The sequence below is a fragment of the Lissotriton helveticus genome, chromosome 2_1 (genome assembly GCF_964261635.1).
Source record: "Lissotriton helveticus chromosome 2_1, aLisHel1.1, whole genome shotgun sequence".
Taxonomy (NCBI): Eukaryota; Metazoa; Chordata; class Amphibia; order Caudata; family Salamandridae; genus Lissotriton; species Lissotriton helveticus.
Window position 1 is genome coordinate 992,829,631 of NC_136059.1, and position 22,038 is coordinate 992,851,668.

Here is a 22,038-nt window from a genome sequence, read left to right on the forward strand (position 1 = left end):
CCGACAGAATTGTTTTTGAGTGCCATTTACTGAAAATGCAGTTAAATATCTGCTCTCTGGTGCTATGTTTTGACAAAAGAATCCGTTGGAGATGTCCAAGGTTGTTTTGTATTTTTTGCGCACTATGTTATTCATTAGTGCAGCACTGTGTGAGTTTTGCACTGCAAAGGTTTTGCAACATGTGTTAAGGTGTCGGTAATCCAAAACTAGACGGTACGAATTGTCTGGTTTGGAGACCGGAAACAAAGGATTGTTCATTTGTGAGGTGCAAGTTTCAATCACCCCTTGGTATTCTAGCTGATCTAGTATTTCATTTACTTGTTTTTTAGCTTCTTGCTTAATTGGGTACTGCCTTTGTGCAGTAGGTTGTGATTTTAACTGGACTTTGTGAGGAGGAGAATCCTCATCCCATCCAACATGATTTTTATATAAAGCAGGTGCTAAGGCCACTGCCCACTTTCTAGCAAGTGTATATTTTTTATGAATCGGTATTTGATTCGAGAAGGCAGGCATAATTACTTCTTCGCCATGAGGGCACTCCCTGACAAACTCTGGTGGCCAGTCTTTTTCAGCTAGAAGGATGTCATAGCCCTTGGATAGGTTATCCCAAAATAGTCCCCTTATTTTCCTAGTCTTATCTCCCTCTATACGTAATGTTATCTCGTATATTTTGTGGGGCTTGCTAACTCTGGTATCTGCAGTTTCCACTTGAAGGTATTCATTCGTGTCCACTGTCTCCAGATGATTCATAAGGACTTTGCGAGCTATGCTCACCTCTGCTGCGCTGTCTAGCATTGTCTGAGCCCATTCTCCGTTTTTCAGTTGTGTCCTCAGTATTCTCGGCATTGTTAACTACCTTGATACTGGCTACCTTCTTTTTTGGAAATTGTGATTTCTTTTTCAGTTGAGCAGGTTCCTTGTCTTTGGACTTGGCGTGCTCTTCTGATCGTCCTCTTCTTTCCGATTTCTGCGAGGAATTCTGAAAAGATTGAGAGGGACGTGTATCAATGTCTTGATATCTATCAGGTTTTTTAATATTATCCCTATTTCTAAGGTTATATCTATTCCCAGAGGGTTCACTCTGAGGTGACCTTTGTCTCGGGTTTGGAGATTTCTCTCTTCGCCTAGGAGACCTTCCTCTGGACTGGAATTTCTTTTCTTTAGGATTGGATTGTTTATTTCCATCCCAGTTCTTTTTTGGTGAATTATTATTAAAAAATATTTTTTCTGGACTTGTAGTCAGTTGCGGTTTTACTGGTATTCCACCTAGACTATCTCTGCCTAGTTCTTCATAGGATTTTTCTATGATTCTGGCAATTTCAGCTGGTTGGTCTGCTATATCTGTCTCTTTTAACCTCTGGCGGATCGCCACGTTTGCTGCTTCACCCTTTATGTTGGCTAGTAATATAGCCGAGACCTGCTTGAAGTCTTTCAGTAATTTCATACCAAGAGTTAAAGCAGGTTCTGGACCGTATTCATCTTGAATTTGTTTTAGCACATCTGGTATCACCGAAATGGATGGGACACCGTGCGTTTTTGTGTAGATGGAAGCAAAGACTGTACCCCAAGTGTCACAGTCCTCAATGTGTGGTGCGATTCCCATTGGGAGACATATAGTCAGAATCCTGTGTTTTTCTAATGGGGTGGTGTCAGGAAACACCGCCTCTATTTGGGTAATTTTCTGTGCCAACCAGAATGGTATTTGTTCCCGTTTAGCTGGAACTTTACCTAGGCAGGATTGGATGTTCTGTGGTGTGATTTTATTTGTGTTCCCCTGGTGAGGGGTCAGCTGTGGAATTTTAATCGCTGGCTGAATTGTTGAAGTCCGCATTACATACTGAACTAATTGTCTATGAATTTTTAGTAGTTGTTTTAGCTGTATTAATAGCTCTGCTGCAGGCATTCTTTCGATGTCTGGATGTGGTGTGTATCCGGCTAGGACCGGCCACGTTGCTCCTGGTCTTCCTAAAGGACCGAGCCTTGTAATGTGATTGTTATGTATTAGGGCGCCATCAAATAAGAGCAAATGCTCTTGGAATTTGAGTGGTACTTCCACCTCCTCGAAAGGAGTGTACTCATTAGGAGGTTCCTCTACTTTGTAATAGTGGAAGTACTTTGTTACAGCATTTGCTGCTGGAAAATGTATCCATGTATAGTATACCTCTGTCTGCCGATATTCGTGTGCCTCGATTACGAATATGACTGTGCCACCTCTAGGTGTCAGTCCATTTTCTATAAGTTTTAGAGTTATAGCTCTCCTTTTGGCGACCTGGATGAGTATTATATCCGGGTCTGCATCGAGTGCTGTAGTATCAGCTGCTGCTATTTCAGTAGCTAATCTAATTGCCTCTCTTTCTTCATCACTCTCTGCCATTTTACCGACAGGAAGCTTATGTCTTTTGTTTGCAGATCAGGTTTCTTTATGGAACAAAGATTAGGTGCACAATATTTTGGAACTGTTTTATCCTTCAACGTTGACTAGACCAAGAACCATACATAGGAGTTCCCTCCTGCGAGGTTTTGGAGGATATAATAACCTTTCACCCACTCCAGACGTCTTTGGAGTATTTGGGAAAAGGGGTCTGAGTGAGAAAGCACGACTGAGTTACTCTAAATGTCTTACGTTAGTTTTATCGCCCTTTCCAAACACGTTGGGCGCCATGTAGTGTAGCTCCTATTTTCCCAATAGGCTCTGCGCATTGGAATAGTGCCTACAGCAGTAAAGGCCTAGGCCAGACGTTAACTAGGTCTACTACTGTCGATACTAGACTTAATTTTTGGGTTTGCCAGCTAAGCTCAGAGTTCGCTAGAAACTTTCTCGAATGTTCAAGGAAGGATTAACTCCCCTGATTAGACAAGAAGGGATTTAGTTTCTGACAACCATAGAACATGACAACTTTGCTCTCCCCTAATCAAGAGTCAATCTCGAGAGTCGTGTGAGCACAAGGCAATTATTTTACTCAGTCAGTACGTGCATTCTTAGTCTCATCAGAATGTAGAGAAAAGGAAGAGACGGGCGTGTTCAATAAAAGATGTTATTTATTGATCAGTCTCTTTTCTCGTACAAGAGAAATGGATCGATATTATTGCAATACTTATAGTTAAGTAAAGTGCATACATTAGAAGCAATAGTATAAAATAATACTGTAAAAACATTGATATGGTTTCTGAGCCATATGATGTTTAAAATGAATAAAATATATTTACATACACATATACATTTGACTAAACGTACTCAACTGGTGTTTCTAAATACGCCTACCCCGTGTACCTGACCTAAGTCTAATGCGTGGGCGGGAATAGAAAGTTACAGTTTAGTTTAAGTTTGTTTTTGCCAAGTGAATAACTAAAGAATTCTCTAGGAGGGGTTATTCAGTTCTGTACCTGGAATTTAGGATGAATGAGGAATGGTATCTCTTTCTCTGCTCTCGATATTCCAGGCTGCCTGCGAGGGCTGCCCAGAAGCGCCGGTGCTGGGTCTCTCGGCTTGAGATAGCAGCGCGTCTCTCAGCGCGTCAGGAAGGCGGGGCTGCTGCCTGCGGGGTCTGCTTCTGCTCTCGGCTTCGGCAAGTATGGCTGCTCCGTCTTGTCACCACGCGTGTGTTTGCATAGGGCAAGGTCGGCAATATTTATACCTTAAAGGTGCCGGGATTGACGTAAGGATGGACATAGGTACGTCAATAAAGATGTCATACGACTTGCTCGTTAGCACATTCTTTACTAAAGTTCTCTGTGAAATCAAAACAATGGCCGCACGGATTATCCAGGTTGTCATAGGTTTGATTTGTTATGAGAACGTCGTATGCCTTATCAGGGGCTGGAGGAATATCGCTTGTCTAATTAGATCTCAAGCGTTATGACCTAATCAGATAACACGTTCCTGTGCCGTAGTGTGACTGCGTCAGATAACGGTATCTGCATCATGGGGAATTTCTTGCCTCATGGGCTGACTGTTAGTTAACTAGCTAGGTAGCTTAACCAGAATAGGGTCAGGAATAGGGGGATCGATTCAGAACCTATAGAAATACACGACACCATAAGCCACCCCAATAACATCTAATTTAATGTTTATGTCACCTAGTAGGAATGATGGGGCTGGTATTGCCCCGAAGCTGGTATAGTGGCACATGGAGGCTATGAAGGTGAGATAGTGAATACATCTAGCGATTTTGCTCAGCTTATTCCGAGTACTCCGAGGGTGGAGGGTGATAAATCCTGTTTAAGGACAGCAAGGCTAGCAAGTAGTATACAACCAAATAACTTTGTTTGTGGTTTAGATAGCCAACTTATTTCTGTCCCTGGGCGACCTGGTCACAATTCCATAGTAGAGCATCATGGCTTGGTTACTAGCCTCCCTAGAACAGGTCACAAGGCTTTACATCTTCCACCTGCCGCCGCTCCATTGATGGTACTTTTGAGGAATGTCCCTTCGCTTCACCCTGGGCAAACTGAATCCACTGAGCAGTTAATGGCAAAAACAATGCACTGGCTCAGTGTACATATGAAGGAAGCAGGGGTGGGGGGGGGTTGGATATCTGTAACAAATTGATAATGGCTAGACGTTCGTCTCGGGTTGGACATTCTATCAAGGATAGGGGGATGACTGTGTGGTTGCCAACTTTAACAATGAGCGCGTAGTTAGACTCTTATTGGAATGTCTAGGGAGCAGGGATGAAGGGTATCATCACGGTAAAATTTCTCTCCTGTCCCTAGGTTTTTTTCTATACCTCGTCATCATTCCCCGCCAGGTGGGGGGATTCGCAGTATCTATTACAGCGCTATAAGCCGACCCCTTTACCCTAACCTAGCCAATAGATTTGATCCTTTGTCTGGCCTAGATGCCTGTGATTGACTGCCACCTGTGGAACTATCAATAACAGAGAATATCCCTAATCCAATAAATCGTTACTCCTCATGTAACAGACTCAGGCCATCAGTTAGTTGCAACTAGCGGGTCACAGTGTGTAGAGGATCGGGTACAGACAGAACAGCGCGAGGGATTAAGCCCCAGCACACTGAGGATTTTATCTTGGAACATTGCTGGGTTGCTATCGAAGACTAGCTCCTCTGATTGATCTAATTTCATGGAGTTCTATAATATTATTGCCTTCCAGGAGAACTGGTCATTGAGAACAATTTTTTGGCCAGGATATCTGGCATTCAGTAAGCCAGCAATCGCGAGCATTAAAGGGCAACCCTCAGGTGGATTAACTGTGTGGGTTAGGCAACAGGCGGAAAGAACTAGGGACCGATAATCAGGATTTTCTGGCTATTAAAATAACCCCTGAGTATGACCCCGGGTTTATAGTGATAAATATCTACGCTACGGCTGGTGGGTGGTAAGGCTTCGCTGACCATCTCCAGCCTAGATACATTTATTAAATCATTAAAAGGGTCCGCTAACTGGATTATCGCAGGGGATTTCAACTGCACGTTCGAGCCACTAGGATGCTATTTGGGGTGTTCCGTCCTTGACGTTAGCTCCAATCAAGAAATGGACAGGAGCCGTCCTGCAGTTGAAAAGTTTAACACTGGAGAGGGGGCTTCGGGCTGTCAATGGTAGATCAAAATCAGACAGTAAAGGCAACCCCACTTATACCAACAGGCTGAGAAGCAGTAGGATAGATTATTTCCGTATTAATTTTGAATTTTGGCATAGGGTGAGGGACATGGAGGTTCTGAACAGATTGGAGAATGATCATGATCCGCTGATATTGTTTTTAGAGGTAAAGTCCAGCCCTCCCTTGAGGGGCACTACGGATATTGTGACAGCAGATGTAATTCTGTTCAACGACTGCCGCAGGTTAAACTGGGCAAAGATCTCTGAGGAGGAGGGTACTTTGAATCGGATTAAATCAACACTTGCAGATTCTCATTGAATTGAATTGAATTGAATGCAGATTTGTAAAGCGCATAGCTACCCTGGGGCGTCCCAGCGCTGACAATCAACCTGGGCTTTCAGAGGGGGGAGTAATAGAGAGGAGTTAAGGGAAGAGCCACGTTTTTAGTTGCTTGCGAAAGGCCGGTAAGTTGTGTTCAGTTCGGATGGAGAGTGGGTGGGAGTTCCACAACTTTGGAGCGTTGTATGAAAAAAGTCGCCCCCCGGAGCGGGCCTTTCTTATTCTAGGGACGCTGGCCAGGGAAAGGGAGTCTGATCTGAGCTGTCTGTTAGAATGGTGAGGTTTGACGAGAGATCTCAGGATAGGCGGGCCTCTGCCTTGTAGTATTTTGTGCGAGATGCAGAGGGTCTTAAAGGCGATCCTTTCCCTAATCGGGAGCCAATGTAGGTATCTCAGTGCTGGTTTGGCAGAGCATCTAGATTTGGTCCCGGTCAGGAGTCTGGCGGCGGCGTTTTGGGCGCATTGCAATCTGTTGATGACCGATGCGGGTGCCCCTAGATAAAGGGCATTTCCGTAGTCCAGTCTGGAATTAACTAGCCCCTGAATGAGCAGTTTCCTGGATTGAAAGGGAATCAGGTGAAGGATTTTTCGCGCGGTCTTAATAAGGCCAAAGCATGTCCCAGCGGTTTTTCTGGCCTGGACTTTAAAATTAAGGTCTTTGTCCAGCCAGATACCTAGGCTTTTGACTTCGGACTTGGGGGTGGGGGGTGATCTCATGCAGGGTGGCCAAGAGAGGGATGGGGGGAGTCTGCGTGGGTTTCCTAGAAGAAGGATCTCGGACTTCTCCCCGTTTAATTTCAGGCGTGATTCGCACATCCAATGAGAGATGTCCTGGAGGCATGCCGACAAGTTGTCCAGACTTTTGGTCGACTGATTGAGGGAGACTACCAGCTGGGTATCGTCGGCGTACATAACTGTTTTTACGCCGAATGGAGTTATAATGTCTTCGAGAGGAGACATGTATACGTTAAAGAGTGTGGGGCTCAGGGAGGAGCCCTGAGGGACCCCACACTGGAGAGGGAGAACACTCGAATTAACTGTGCCATCAGCCACCTGAAAGGTTCTGCCTTCCAGGAAGGATTTGATCCAGGACAGGGCGGTGCCGGAGATTCCTGCCATGCTAAGACGGTGGATAAGGATAGCATGGTCCACCGTGTCGAAGGCGGCACTCAGATCTAGGAGGATCACTGCCACTGATCCTCCCGCGTCGATGATGGTTCTTGCCTCCTCGACCACGGCTAGAAGTGCGGTGTCTGTTCCCTGTCCTGGTCTAAACCCTGTCTGGGAGTGGCGCAGGAGGTTGTTGGTTTCCAGGAAGAGAGATAGTTGGTGGTTGACGATTTTCTCGGCCACTTTACTAATGGCTGGGAGGAGAGAGATTGGTCTAAAATTAGACAGGTCATTGGGACCGAGGTGGGGGTTTTTAAGAAGTGCCCGGACTGTGGCTCTTTTCCAGTGAGTTGGCACGATGCCGAGGGAAAAAGATGAGTTAATAAGGTTGGTGAGAGGGGGGTCACAGTGGAGGCGACCAATTTTAGTTTGCTCATAGGAGCTGGATCTGAGGGAGCCCCGCTCTTTACTGACTGTAGGGTGGTGAGAAACAGTTCTGTGGTCACCTGGGAAAATGCTTCGAGGCATGGGACCTCTGGGTCAGAAGAAAGGGTCGAGGGGACGTGGGAGGTGGTGGTGGTGGGGAGGGATTTGAGGATGTTATTAATTTTTGTTGAAAAGAACTCAGCAAGCTGGTTGTATCTCATGCCCGAAGGGTCCGGTCTTGGCGGTAGTTCTGGAGTGTTTGTAAGGAGACGAACGATGCGATAGGTTTCTTTGGCAGAGTTAGCAGCCGCTAATATTTTCCCCTCGAAGAAGTGGGTGTTTTTTATACAGGATTTGTATTGCTTCAGTGCAGACCTATATTCGTTTTTGCTTTCGATAGCCCAGTCCTTTCTCCAGAGTCGCTCGAGCTTTTTGCACTTTTTTCTAAGTTTGCGTAGTTCCTGAGTGAACCATGGGGATTTAAAACATCCCTTTTTACTGGGGAGAGGTTTGACGGGAAGGATGGCATTGAGGGATTGTTCAATCCAGGAGCGGAGTTGGATGTCTGCTCTGGAGGGATCTGGGTCAAGCACCGGTGTGGTGGAGGCCAGTGCTTGGGTCCATGAGGCCGTGTCCAGTTTTTGCCACGGACGAGATGGTGCTTGGGGAGGAGATCTCTCCGGCGCTTCGCCCGAGAGTTGAAACTGAAGGGGGATAAGGTAGTGGTCTGACCAGGGGATAGGGAGGGGCTTATTCACTACTAGGCTCGGGAGGTTGGTAAATATGGGATCCAGCAAGTGGCCCTTAGAGTGGGTGGGCTGATTACTTTTCAAGGAAATGTTAAGGGAAGCTAGATCCTCCTTAAGATCATTGGCTGATTTGTTTGTAGGATCATCAAAGTGGAGATTTAAGTCTCCTAGGACCGTAAAGTTGGGAGACAGACAAGCGAGAGAGGAGATGGATTCCAATAGAGATTTGCAGAAAGGACCTGGCTGTCCTGGGGGGCGATAGACGAGAATCCCCGAAAGGGTTGTAGATGGAGATACGTGGATAGAGAACAGGACATTATCACAGTCCTGAATTGGGCTGTCCTAGAAGTGGCAGGACAGGTTGTTTTGGTAGATGATCGCGATTCCGCCCCCTATCCCGGAGGGTCTGTCCTGATGCTTAATAAGGTACCCAGGGGGGAGAGATTGGACTATGTCAGGGTCTGAATTGGAATTGATCCATGTTTCGGTGAGAAAGAGGATCTCAATCTCAGAGTCTTGCAGAAGCATATTGATTTCTGCTTGGTGTTTCGGGAGGGATCTGCAATTGAGTAGGGCCATCTTGATCCAGCGAGGTTTCAAAGGGAGTCGCGGTACGAACCTAAATGGACAGTTTGGGCAGCAGGATTGTCCTTCATCAGAGGGAATAATGCTGCAGCAGGGGGAGGAAGAAGAGTCCCTGAGTTTGAGGAGGGTTTCTTGGGTGTACCTCCGTGAAGGAGGTGTAACGGGAACAGGAGACCAGGGCTCAGGGTTTGGTCTGGCGCGGACGGGCGCAGACGGGCTTCCCTTAAGCGCGCCTTTGGCGCGCAGTCGGCACGCCCGCTGCGCTCGTCCGCTGCACGTTCGGTAGGTGCACATGTTTCATGGCGAGAGGGGGCGTAGGGGGGGCGTGGCCAACAATAGTGGGCATGGCCTGGGGAGACCCCAGGAATGGCGGCAATATTTGTCTTAAACCCGCGGCAGCGATAAATCCGCTGCGCGGGGATACCTCGTAAGTGCAACACAAGGGAAAACAGGTGCCCAGGAGGGGATCGGTAAGAGTTAAAAGTACAGTTTGAGCACAGTTTTTAAAATAAAAAAGCAATCTATCACGTCTCCCGGCTTCCGCCTCAGGAGGATGTTGTCAACTACTGGCGCTTGTATTCAGCGCGGGTTAAGTAGTGAATACGGGGGGGCGGGCCAACAATAGTGGGCGTGGCCTGGGGAGACCCCGGAAATGTCGGCAATATTTGTCTTAATCCCGCGGCAGCGATAAATCCGCTGCGCGGGGGATACCTCGTAAGTGCAACACAAGAGAAAACAGGTGCCCAGGAGGGGATCGGTAAGAGTTAAAAGTACAGTTTGAGCACAGTTTTTAAAATAAAAAGCAATCTATCACGTCTCCCGGCTTCCGCCTCAGGAGGATGTTGTCAACTACTGGCGCTTGTATTCAGCGCGGGTTAAGTAGTGAATACGGGGGGTGTGTGGCCAACAATAGTGGGCGTGGCCTGGGGAGACCCCGGAAATGGCGGCAATATTTGTCTTAATCCCGCGGCAGCGATAAATCCGCTGCGTGGGGGATACCTCGTATGTGCAACACAAGGGAAAACGGGCGCCCAGGAGGGGAACGGTAAGAGTTAAAAGTACAGTTTGAGCACAGTTTTTAAAAAAAGCAATCTATCACGTCTCCCGGCTTCCGCCTCAGGAGGATGTTGTCAACTACTGGCGCTTGTATTCAGCGCGGGTTAAGTAGTGAATACGGGGGGGGCGTGGCCAACAAAAGTGGGCGTGGCCTGGGGAGACCCTGGAAATGGCGGCAATATTTGTCTTAAACCTGCGGCAGCAATAAATCCGCTGCGCGGGGGATACCTCGTAAGTGCAACACAAGGGAAAACAGGTGCCCAGGAGGGGATCGGTAAGAGTTAAAAGTACAGTTTGAGCACAGTTTTTAAAATAAAAAAGCAATCTATCACGTCGCCGGGCTTCCGCCTCAGGAGGATGTTGTCAACTACTGGCGCTTGTATTCAGCGCGGGTTAAGTAGTGAATACGGGGGGGCGTGGCCAACAATAGTGGGCGTGGCCTGGGGAGACCCCGGAAATGTCGGCAATATTTGTCTTAATCCCACGGCAGCGATAAATCCGCTGCACGGGGGATACCTCGTAAGTGCAACACAAGAGAAAACAGGTGCCCAGGAGGGGATCGGTAAGAGTTAAAAGTACAGTTTGAGCACAGTTTTTAAAATAAAAAGCAATCTATCATGTCTCCCGGCTTCCGCCTCAGGAGGATATTGCCCTCTCACAACTTGACCCTAATGAGGTCACTTTTCCTGTCCTCACAATTGCTCACGAGGCCCTGTTTGCTAAGTTGAGAACCTTTTTCATTAAATCGAAAAAAAGAACCAATATGTACCCTTAGTCAGCTAAGTGGTATGACAGGGCATGTATGATAGCCTACAGGGATTTGTCTAAAGCCATAAGGGCAGGTTTAACGCAGGAAGTAAGGAAATTGAGGTCTGATTGTAAGGCAACCCAACAACGTTCCAAGAAGGCCTTTGACGAAAATAGATGGAGGGACTTGCTAGATGCTAGTAATGGGAAAAATTGGTGTCGACTTTGGCAACTAATTAAGTGGATAGTGACAATCCCGGTACGGCAGCAGAAAACAATGTCCCGCCAGAGCTTTGGGTTGCACACTATCAAACCCAATGTTCATCCCTTGCAAATAGTCCTGGGCAGTAACAATGTGTAGCCCCTGAGTCAGTTCTAGCATTTACGATAGGGGATATTGAGCGTGCTCTTGATGGGGTAACCACAGGTAGGGCCCCGGGCCCGGATTGTATCCCGGCGGACATATTTAAATCTGACAGGGAGACTTGGATCAAATATATTTTTATTTTTGTGAATGGCTTGGCCAGAGCTGTCCCCATTCTGGAATCCTGGCGTGGGGCTGAAATGATCCCCATTTATAAAAAGGGGGATCGTGCCAGCCCAACCAATTATCGGCCCATAAGCCTTACAGACACGATGCAAAAGTTGGTGGCCAGATTAGTGCTATGCAGGGTTAATAGATGGATCGATGACAATGAAATCTTATCTACTTACCAAGCAATATTTCGCTCCCATGTTAGCACAATCGATCACGTTTTCAGACTCATGCTGATATATTGGAACACAGTGATCTTAGCTGGGGGGACCCTGTTTGCAGCATTTATAGATCTTAAATCTGCATTTGACCTAGTGCCCCGCAGAGGGCTGTGGGACAGCCTTAAGAAACAAGGGATGCCCGCGGAGGTCTTATTTTTTATTATAAAACTACATGAATCTACCTGTGCCCAAGTCCGATGGAATCAACAGGGTGAGATAACAGAACGTTTTCCTGTGAACAAGGGTGTTTGGTAGGGGTGTGTTCTTGCCCCTACCCTTTTTTCGTTGTTCATAAATAATGTTATCTAATATTACACCGATTATCCTACGGACGCCCCTTGTCTTGCTGGATCGAGGGTTCCTCTTTTAATGTTTGAAGACGATACTTTGATTCTGTCTAAAACTCAAGTTGTTCTGCATAAGAGCCCTCGACCGTTTTAGTCTTTTTGTAATGACCATGACCTAGTAGTCAATGTTGACAAGACTAAGTTCATGGTCTTACATAAACACAAAAATGAGAGAGCTAGAGTAGAAATTAATAATTAGTCCCTGGAAGAACTGACTCCTTTACATATTTGGGCGTTACTTTGGGCAAAAGGATGAACTGGAGCCACAGATGGATCTGTTAGCCCTAAGGCACAACCAACTAGCAGGGGCCCTTTTAAAAGAACATTGTTTATCCCAAACTAAACCAGTTGCTCCGGCTATAACTATCTACCAAGGGAAGATCAGAGCCTCAATAATTTAAGGTGCTGAACTTTGGGGCTTCGAAAATCTAGTTTCATTAGACCAAGCACAGAACAGGTTTCTGAGGGCATTGACCGGCCTTCCACAATCAACACCACTCAGACCACTACTTGCAGATCTGGGTTGTATTTTGTGGGTTTCAGACCCCTCGCCTATTGGCAAAGACTTTGGACTACCCCGGAGTTAGCTCCCTATGCGCGAGCAGTCAAGCACATTCAAGAAGCTGACAGATCTAGCAAAATCACATGGTTACAAAAGATCAAGGCTTATATAGGGATATGTCCACCGAAAAGTCTTTGTCACTGGTGAACGGTGTTTCCCTAACTGGTCTCTTTCTGGATCACAAAATAGAATACAGGCTGGAGGCCTACTGGGACACCATTACGAGCCCAGGTGACAGGAAACTCTACCACCAATTTAGAGAGGGCTCTCTCCCCCTAAAATCTTTCACAAAAAAATGGGGGATCAATCAAGATACAAAATGTTATTTCTGCCCATGTGAGGAAGAGACCTTATCGCATGTTCTGTTTGTATGCCCTGCATACAAGGTCTTAAATGGCTAAAGCCGGTTTGTACCATATTAGGCAAAAGATCTTCTCAAACGGCTATGCGTATCCTAAAAACCGATACTAGTAAAGTCATAGTTATTGCTATGGCCAAGTTTTGGAGCTGGACGTGGGCCCTTAGAGGATTTGTTTGCAGGGCTCTACATAACATGATAATGCTGAGAGTACTGTGTTTTTAGTTTCTTTAATCTATTCTGCTCATAAGAATCAAGCGTGCTGCCAAAACTTGTGTAATTTGGACATCATGTTTTTTACGATTTTTTATCTGCTTTTAGGAGGAAAGGATTTATAATCATTTTACTGTTGATATGTGTTTAGAATTTTAAAAGAATTCGATGATGAGATGTTTAATATCTTTTTAGGAAAAGCCATCATGTATTTTTATTTTTATTTACTCTGTATTGTGATATGTGTCTTTTATGATTATTCATGATCGAATAAAGATGAATATGATTTGATTTGATTTGATTAAGGTTCACATAAAAACAATAACATCACGTTTCCAATGTTAGCTTTCCTCAAATGAAACTTTAATCCATCAGGGACCGTTGGCTTTTACCCCTTTCTCTTTTCTCCCTCCTAGGATATTTGTTTTTCATTCAACCGCAGTATTTCATCGAGTCATAGGGGCCTTTCCTCTTTCGTTTCACGGCTGTTTGATTAGTAAGTCTCAGAGGAGGAAGGTAAAATGAGGTAAAAATGTCCGTTCCGCTGCACACTACATTCCCATGCGAAGCACACAAAAATAAAACCCATTTTCCTCCTCCTTGCTGCCACCAGTGTCTCTAGGTGCTGATTTCAGTATTCTTGACTGCCTGGAAATTGCTAATTGCTAATGCAATCAAAGCATAACAATGCCTCTGGTGACCAATGCGTTTTTACTGAGGCTTGAGTACTAAGGCGTTTTAAGTAAAATACAGAAAAGAAAATGTCCTCGCAGAAAGTGTGACTGCATTTAAATATCATGTTAGAAAGAAAAAAAGAGAAAATTCCTACCTCCATTCCCAACAGCTTCAACGCTTTTGGCTGTCGAAAAAGCACAGAACATGTACATTACTCACACAACTAAAAACAATATACACACTTCCCATGAAAATTCCCAATTTTATGTCTGAATAATGATAGAAGGAAGATTATTTTCTAAGAGCTACACAGCATCATGTTGCACAACTTTGCTCTGCATCTGTAGGCATTTATTATTGGAGCTCCCAGTTTTATGGCACATATTTTTTACAATTTTGTCTGTATTTATCCATATTTATTTTGCATTTTGAGAATAGATGAAGTCGTAAAATGGTACATTTTCACACTTATTTACCTGATAACTATGCAAAAATACTTTGATGCATTTGTATTTTAGCAAATTAAGCGGCCAAATATAACAAAACAGTACACCACAGGGAAAAATTAGCAGTGCTATTAGTAATATATGTTAACACACAACCTGTTTTTTAACTCCCCAGGCTGTCTATCTGCTCAGCTGTTGGCCTGGAATTCATAAAAGACAGCATGGAGGGTCACTCACAAGAAGCTCAATTTTCTATATTTTTTCAGATTTAAACATAAATACAGACAGGAAACACATTGTTTTCTGTATGTATATATAATTAAAAATCAATGAGAACGAAAAACTGTGAACCTTGTTTATAATGTAAACAAACTGACACGCTGCTTTGACTCACTTTGCTTCGCACGAATTCCCGCACAAAGCATTGGTAAATAACCCCCTTGAAAAGCAAAAACTGTGTTCAAAGCAATGAAAATACAAACGCTGTAAAGGCTTTACAAGAAGAATGCATGCTTGGAACCGATTTAAAAATTCCCATGGACCAATATTTCAGCATACCAGCCACATTTGTTTAAATCAGCACTGCTAGGTGCAAGGCTAAATAGTGTTTGTCAAGCTTCATATATATCACTAGCATTGGTGTAGAACCCTGATACTCTTTTTAAAGTCAAAATGTGTGAGAATGAACATAAGACTAGCAAAATAACAAGAAAGTTGCAGACAGCGGTGTAGTTTGAGACCTCCTTCCCTCAAAATCTTCTTTGTTCCATCCCTCTTAATGTCCTCTTTCTTACCAGTGGAAGGTATCAAGTATGTGAAGTGGGGTGAGGGAGTCTATAAGCACAGCACATTGTAGGACAGGAGAGTGATGGATGTCAATGCTGATTCATTGAAGTCTGTTGAAGCACCAATCAGCATGCTGCTATGATTGGTGCCCTATTGCCCCCTCATTGAGTCCTCCTCATCCCAGTACCAACCTTTTAACACCAACACAGAAGTCCTACCTTTGTGTTTACCACTATTGCATAAAACCATCACCTGCCTGTTTTCTGCCCTTTGCGACTGCCTATCGGAACGACCAGAATGATGACTCTCCAGAGGGTTATCTTTGATTCTTGCGGCGGAGCATAGGTCAATGGTACAACAGGTATGCACTTTTACCTATCGCATTTCTAGTATGCTTACCATTTTTGATGAGCAAAGTGGTTTCTTCCTGTTTCTATCTTGTGCAGCTCACCACCCATGGGCTGAGATGGGGTGGGGAGATTGTGCCTGCACTCAAGGGAGACGTACGGCTACTCTTGTTGAGATATCCCAGGCTCCCACCTGTGTGCTTCCTGGGCAAGGAGGGCAGCTGAAGGCAAACACGCTTTTCCATGGCTTGCTGTGGTAACTAGGGCTGGCAACAGCTCATTTGGAATGGGGGCTTGCAGTGTCATAGAATTGTGATAGCAGGATTCTAATGGAGTGTTTGTGTTTGAAATGAAACCAGTGGCCTACCATGAAGAGGATGGCTGAGTTGTCCTTCCTACTCTAAGTTACCTAATAAATCTACTACCTCCATTACTGGCTACCAACACCTCTTTATGCGTGCAGTTTTAACACTGATGATGGGCTTAAAAAGGAGAAGAGGAAAAGACAGCTCAACATTTCGTCATACCAATTTCAGCATTCAACTTTATTACTTCCTTGCGTGGTTCTTCCAGCGTGTTTTGGGGGATGAGTGATACCATGTAACAATAATTTGAAGGCACTGCTTTCTGTTTTGGTGAGATTGTGCATCATGCCTGATTTTGGCTGACAATGTGCACATGAAGGCCTCTGGCATCTGCATGAGAGGGATATTGCATAGTACTTGAGTGTAGCTGATGGTGTACATGTGAAGGCCTCTGACATCTGCACAAGATAGAAAGGAAGAGAGACAGAAGTGCTCATTGTTGTGATGACTAGTGCAACGTCGTCGGGTATTTTGGTGCCATACCGTGAAATGGGTGCACTGTTATATGAGGCAGACCTCTGTGCTGTGAGCTGGAACAAGATCAATTTGCTGGTACATGATCGCTGCATATTCGAACTTCAAAGTGGCTATTTTGAAGGATTGTGATCACCCGCATCGACAGCTGTGAGTTTCTAAATGGTGATAGGCATGCCACTTATTGTACCTCTCCCAGAATTCATTACTAGTACAGGGTGCTGTATTTACCACGATACTCATGCCAAGGAGAATACTTTTACAGGCAGCCAGCTCAGAGTCCAGAACGGTGATAGGCACACCACACTATGGGGCTGATTAGGATCGCGGTGAATCCGCATCCTCCGGGCCGGCGGAAGCCACCGCCGGCCTGGAGGATGCAGATTCACCGCTGCGGAGGCTCCAAAAACCCACTGCCAGATTAGGATGGCTGGTGGGTCAGGAAGACTGTCCGCCACTTTTCCGCCGCGGTCGCATTCCGACAGCGGCGGAAAAGCTCTGATATGGTGGCGGTGTCTATCAGACACCGCCAGACATATTAGGATGTGGCAGAAGGCATGCTTTTCCGTGGCGGCTTTTCCGCCGTGGAAAAGCATGTGGTCTTTCGTTTTTGGGGGCTCGTTGCGAGCCGCCAGGGTGTTGAGGGGTGGGGGGTGCACATGGGGGTTACCTATGGTACCCCCCTGCATATGCATGCACAAAGCGGCAGGCACCGCACGTGCCTGCCGCTTTGTGCATGCATATGCAAAGCATTCACTTTTAACCTTGCGGCGGGCGCTGCTTCAAGCAGCATCCGCCACAATGTTAAACATAGGGTATGTGACCGCCAGGGTGGCGGTCACATCCTAATCTGCATGGAGGGAACGCCGCAGCCCCTGCGGACGTTCCCTCCACCTCGGGGGTGGCGGACGGACGCAGGTCCGTCCGCCATCCTAATAGGCCCCTATGTGCCTCACCCGGAAATCAGCTATATTGTCCGTGATGCACATGCCACAATGAGTACTTTGTAAGGCAACCAGCAATAATAAATTTTCTATTGGTTTTGGGGATTTTTCGTGCTACTGTGCGTATATCACAGTGATAGGCATGCCTTAACAGCATTGTATTTCTCTTGTATCACTGAGTACCTATATTTACACAGTGATATGCACGCCCCTTCTCTAATTCAAAAGTATATCATTGCCCATATCTTTTAGGGGAAAATTTTGCTGTTCAGCAAATTGACTCTCATGCGAAGACTTTCATTTCCAAAGGGTATTTTGCCCCAATTGTTGTGCTGGTTTCTGTCTAAAATAGCTTGTGCCTAATGTTTTTCAACTGAAAACTATATTTAAAAGCTAAGGGGTTTTAGGGTAGGTAATAAGGCCATTATTCTTCTGACACAATTCAGAATGTCACGGCGCCTCCGTTTTATAGTCCTGGAAATCCGCTCAATAAATGGGCGAAATGGAAAAAAGTGCTTGTGCGCTATGTGAGGGTCGAACAGCACTTTTGCTTCACTTTCTTGGTTCAGAAGGACAGAAGGTATTTGATCACCTTCCTGAAGTGCCGGAGAGTGAGGCTGTTGATCTGAATGAGTAGGAAACTTGCATACGGAACATTATTCTTTTTTAAAAGAGTGCAAAAAGAGGGGGAGTCAACAGAAAACTATGCAACTAAAGATGCTTGGCGTCCTCTTGCAAGTTTGTTTTTTTATTGGATGAAAGAATCAGGGACCAGTTTATGTTGGGGTGTCATATTGAGAAGGTGCAAGATGAACTGTGGCCCAGAGATGAGCCCACCCTTGATGAGGTGATGCTCATTGCTAAAAAGATTGAGTACTCCGTGAAATGTATGGAGGTGATGAAAAAAGACTCCTCTAAGGATGTACATGCTGTTGGGCGTGGGAGTAGGACTAAAGAGTCTGTTAAGGATGATGTAAAGAAGAGGGAGTATAAAGGCATGGGGAACTCAAAGAATGTATCTAAGAAGTAGAGAAGATATTTCAGGTGTCATAGGACAGGACATCTTGCTAATGACACAGCATGTCCTGCCCCCAAAGCAGTTTGCATTCATTGTAAGAAAAAGGGGCATTTGGAGCCAGTCTCCAGGATGAAGAATGTAAAACAGAAAGTGAATTAAGGAGATGCGAGTGACAGTGAGGACAGAGATAGCTCGGGTTTTGAATGTCGGCAGATTGTTGTACAGGTCGGAGGCAAAAGTGATAATGACCCTTTAAATTACATAGAAGTTGATAGTAAAAGAACTAGGGGACGATTCTGATGTTGTTCGGAGTTGCCCCCGTCCGACACCATCGCGGCTTTGGGACTGACCAACATCCAGTTGGCGGTCCCGAACGCATGATTACAATGCGAACGCACAATGTGCGGTCCCATACTCCCATTTCTCCATGGGAAGTTGTGCTTGTGCTATCTTGACCGTACTTGCTCTTTCAGGACTCAACATCTGTTTTTGTGGCCCATGGCTCTGTGGTTAAAGGTAAAGAAGAATCAAAGAATACTTTGAGTAGATCGATCCGTCAGGCCTTTTTTCAGGCTAACTCGGATGAAGGTGTGCTGCTTCCAGGTTCTATTCAGAGACATTCAACTTGAGTGATTTTGACTTCTTGGGCCAAGGTAGCATTGGTATCCTTGATAGAAATATGTTGGGATGTTACATGGTCCTCTACTCATGCATTCATAAAACATTATCAATTAGATTTCCTCAGCAATGATGTAAATAAAAACAAATTGCAGTCAATGGAGGTGCAAATGGTTTTTCATGTGAATTTGTCACTTGTTATTACTGGGATGAGGGCGACTCCATGAGCAGGTCATGAAACTGTTACTTACCAGTACTTTTAATTACTTCGATTAGGAGTCCTCCGAAACCAGTTGCTTCCCTCCCTCCCTATGTAGGCACTTTCATTGTGTTGCTTACTTGTTACAGAGAGAGGAAGTGGGAGAGGGGACAAGGGAGTTTTAAATAATAATGGTAAACATAGAGAAGAGAATTCTGTATTGATGTTTAAAATAATTGTTTTATGTGTGATGGGCTGTCGTGAAGAGGAGAACGACCCATTTGTTAATGCTGGGCCGGGGAGGACTCCTATTAGGAGTAATGAAGATAACTGGTAAGTAAAAGGTTCATTTAAACCTTTCCATCTGCAGAAAGTAAACCAAAATTATCTCGAAAGGAATTTAATTCTCCAGTCCCTGAGCCATCTGTGCTACAATTCTGTGCAATAAGTGCTTAAAATACATAGAACTGAAACGATACAGATGTATGTGGCACCTGTAATGTGCCACAAGGGTCAGACTGGTCTACAGTGAATTCTGGCAGTGCCTGAAGGGGTGGTTTGGCAGGTCAGTGTATGGGCCAGTTTTTTGGCACAATGTGGGCCTGTTTTATTGTATGTTGTATAGTGGGCCAGTTTTTAATGTTGATTTCCTCGATATTAAAATTAATATTGCCTGCAGCAAGCACAAATGCATGCAGTGCTCCATATCATGCAAAACACTGTACAGTATGTCTTTACAAGTTCAAAACTGCGCCAATTTGCAGAATGTCAGCCACTTACTTTTAGCTTATCTGATTTGCAAATGGGAGCTACTTTTATTTTGCCTGCGCACCTATTTTCTGCAACAGTCCAACCTTGTGTACCACCTGGCATCTAGACACATGCATTCAAACACCATGACAACAGGCTCTGGGCAGTTCTTAATTTGAGCAAGTGGTAGCCGGTGGGGGCCACAGCACATATTTTTGGGGACAGGCACATATCTTTCGACTTTAGACATTTCCTGAGTGCAAGAAATGTAACAGCACACAAAGCGGAAAGGAGGAAGAGAAAGATAAAAAAATGTTGCAAAGGAAGAAGACAAGAAAAGTGAGATAAAGGGGCAGGGAGTAGCTGATAGTGGATTAAAGAGCCATGAGGAGGATTCAAGACTACGCAGCCATGGTATTCAGTGCATGGACATTTATTTGTTCTTACCGTGGGCTTCTGAGTAGAGCTTTGGGCACTGGCGCTCATTCATTTACAAATTATGCAATGCATGTAGGAGATCTGGTATATATGATCCCAGTTCTGAGTAATGTACTGCAGAGTCACATACTATTTATCTATCCCACAGACATCCCCATGTACATCTGACATACTATTGGTCCATAAAATATAGAAACATATAGATATAGGGAATTAAATATTGATAACCAAAATATCAACTCCTTATATCTAACTATAAAAAAAACAAATATCGAGAACACAAACATCGTTGCTATAAATATTGATTTTTACAAAAACAAAAATATCAGAAATATTGTTACTTTTAAATAAACATATAATATGTAAAAAATATCGATTCGAGCAATATCGACTACACCATTACTGCCAAAACAAATTCAATAATCAAATAAAAAGATAAAATAACACTTTTCTCATAAAACAATTAATTAAAATAAAACAACAACTTGTTCTAGACATATTTAAATTAAACACAAATATATTTCATCAACAAAATATTTGCCATTCACCCCAGAAAAAGTCAATATCTAAAATATATACAATAAAATTCCTCTAAAAATTTGCGTTAACTACAAAGATTGAAACACCAACATAAATATATCTATGTATTAGCGGTTACCATAGAATGACTCAACTTAGAAACAAAATTTAAAGTATACTAAACCAACCAATAAAATGTTAATATGAACAACTTCAACCAATAAAATAAAAAAACAATTAAATCAGCAATATAAAAGGCACACAAATGTACACCGCTAAATATTTCAAACATGACAAATGCTGCAAGGTGAGGAAACTCTGCCGGATTATCTCAACAAACCATTAAAGAAGAAATATATACATCTCAACAGCGACATACCCAAGTAAATAATACTTATATTTAAACTAAAATGCAACTTTTATAAAACTTAAAAATCTAAAATAGCAAATAAATATTAACACACACTCCAACTGTTATCTTGTTATATAGACATCCTAAAGAAAAAGTCTACAACTTGAAAACTGATAAAGTGACAGAAAATCACAAACCAGCAAAAAGATATAGGAAGGTATACATAAATAAATAAATAAACTATAAACTCACCCGAATAGCAAACAAAACTAAACTGAACGATCTCAACTTCTACAACCTATCAACCTAGTATCATTTAAAATGCAATGTATGTTTTTTTTCATTCGCCAAAAAGAAACCACCGGCTCCACATTAAAACACCCCCAACGGAAAAGCTGCAAAATGGTGTGCAACAGCTCAACAGAACATGCATGTAGGTATACAAAATATAAGTAATTGCATTTTTTAACATGTTAATAACAAATGTGCCGAAGTTAAAATATAATGCATATTTATGTTCTTAAACTTACAGATACAATGACAGAGACCACCAAGTTTATCATTTCACAGAAAGGAAAGCAGCTATTAAATCACTTTGGTTACATCTACAGCCAAGAAAGTGCAACATCAGAAAATATAAACTGGAAATGTACTAAATATTATTCTAATGTATGCTATGGGAGGGCAACTATAAACAATGATGTATTTCATGTAAGAGAGCACAACCACCTCCTTAAATGTAACAGAAGTGTAAGTAAGAGAAATATTGCAAGATGTTAGAGAGGCAAGCATTAGCTCCCAGAACCTCACAAACAAAATCCTGAAAGATATACTACCTAGAGTCCCCAAACACATAACAGGGCAATTACCACCTGTCCTCATTTTAAAACATTTAATTGCAGAATCTAAAAAAGCATGTGACATCACACTGGCTCCAAGAAGATGCCAAGACATACACATCCCAGTACATTTAACAATTACACATAGGCCATTATTACGACCTTGGTGGTCAGACCACCAGGTAGCAGTGTCCGCAGTCTGGAGAATGCTGCCAAGCCGGCGGCTTCCCGACTGACACAAGTTTACTGCCATGCTGGCAGTGTGCTGGTAGCATTCTTGGGGCGGCTATAAATGAAAAGAGTTGAAAATGTACAAAAAACAAATGTATATAAATATGATTTCGCTGATTTTTTTATAATGAAAAAATATTGTATTAAATTTACTTGAAGAATATATGTTTCAAAATGTAAAACTATACAAAAATTAAACATTATAAACAAATAAAAATAGAAAAAGGT

General features: G+C 43.7%; 1 protein-coding gene and 1 long non-coding RNA gene across 5 annotated transcripts in view; one reads left to right on the forward strand and one right to left on the reverse strand.

Moving 5' to 3' along the window:
• Positions 1 to 22,038, reverse strand: part of TRPM3 (transient receptor potential cation channel subfamily M member 3) — a 940,843-nt gene that overhangs the window by 283,174 nt on the left and 635,631 nt on the right. For all 4 annotated transcript variants that reach the window (XM_078675756.1, XM_078675753.1, XM_078675754.1 and 1 more), the window contains one exon: positions 13,639 to 13,668. In XM_078675756.1, the coding sequence (XP_078531882.1) occupies positions 13,639 to 13,668 (30 nt within the window). The remainder of the gene's footprint in view (positions 1 to 13,638; positions 13,669 to 22,038) is intronic.
• LOC144818387 (uncharacterized) overlaps positions 1 to 22,038 on the forward strand; it is a 206,155-nt gene that overhangs the window by 86,868 nt on the left and 97,249 nt on the right. The gene's annotated exons all lie outside the window — the stretch shown is intronic.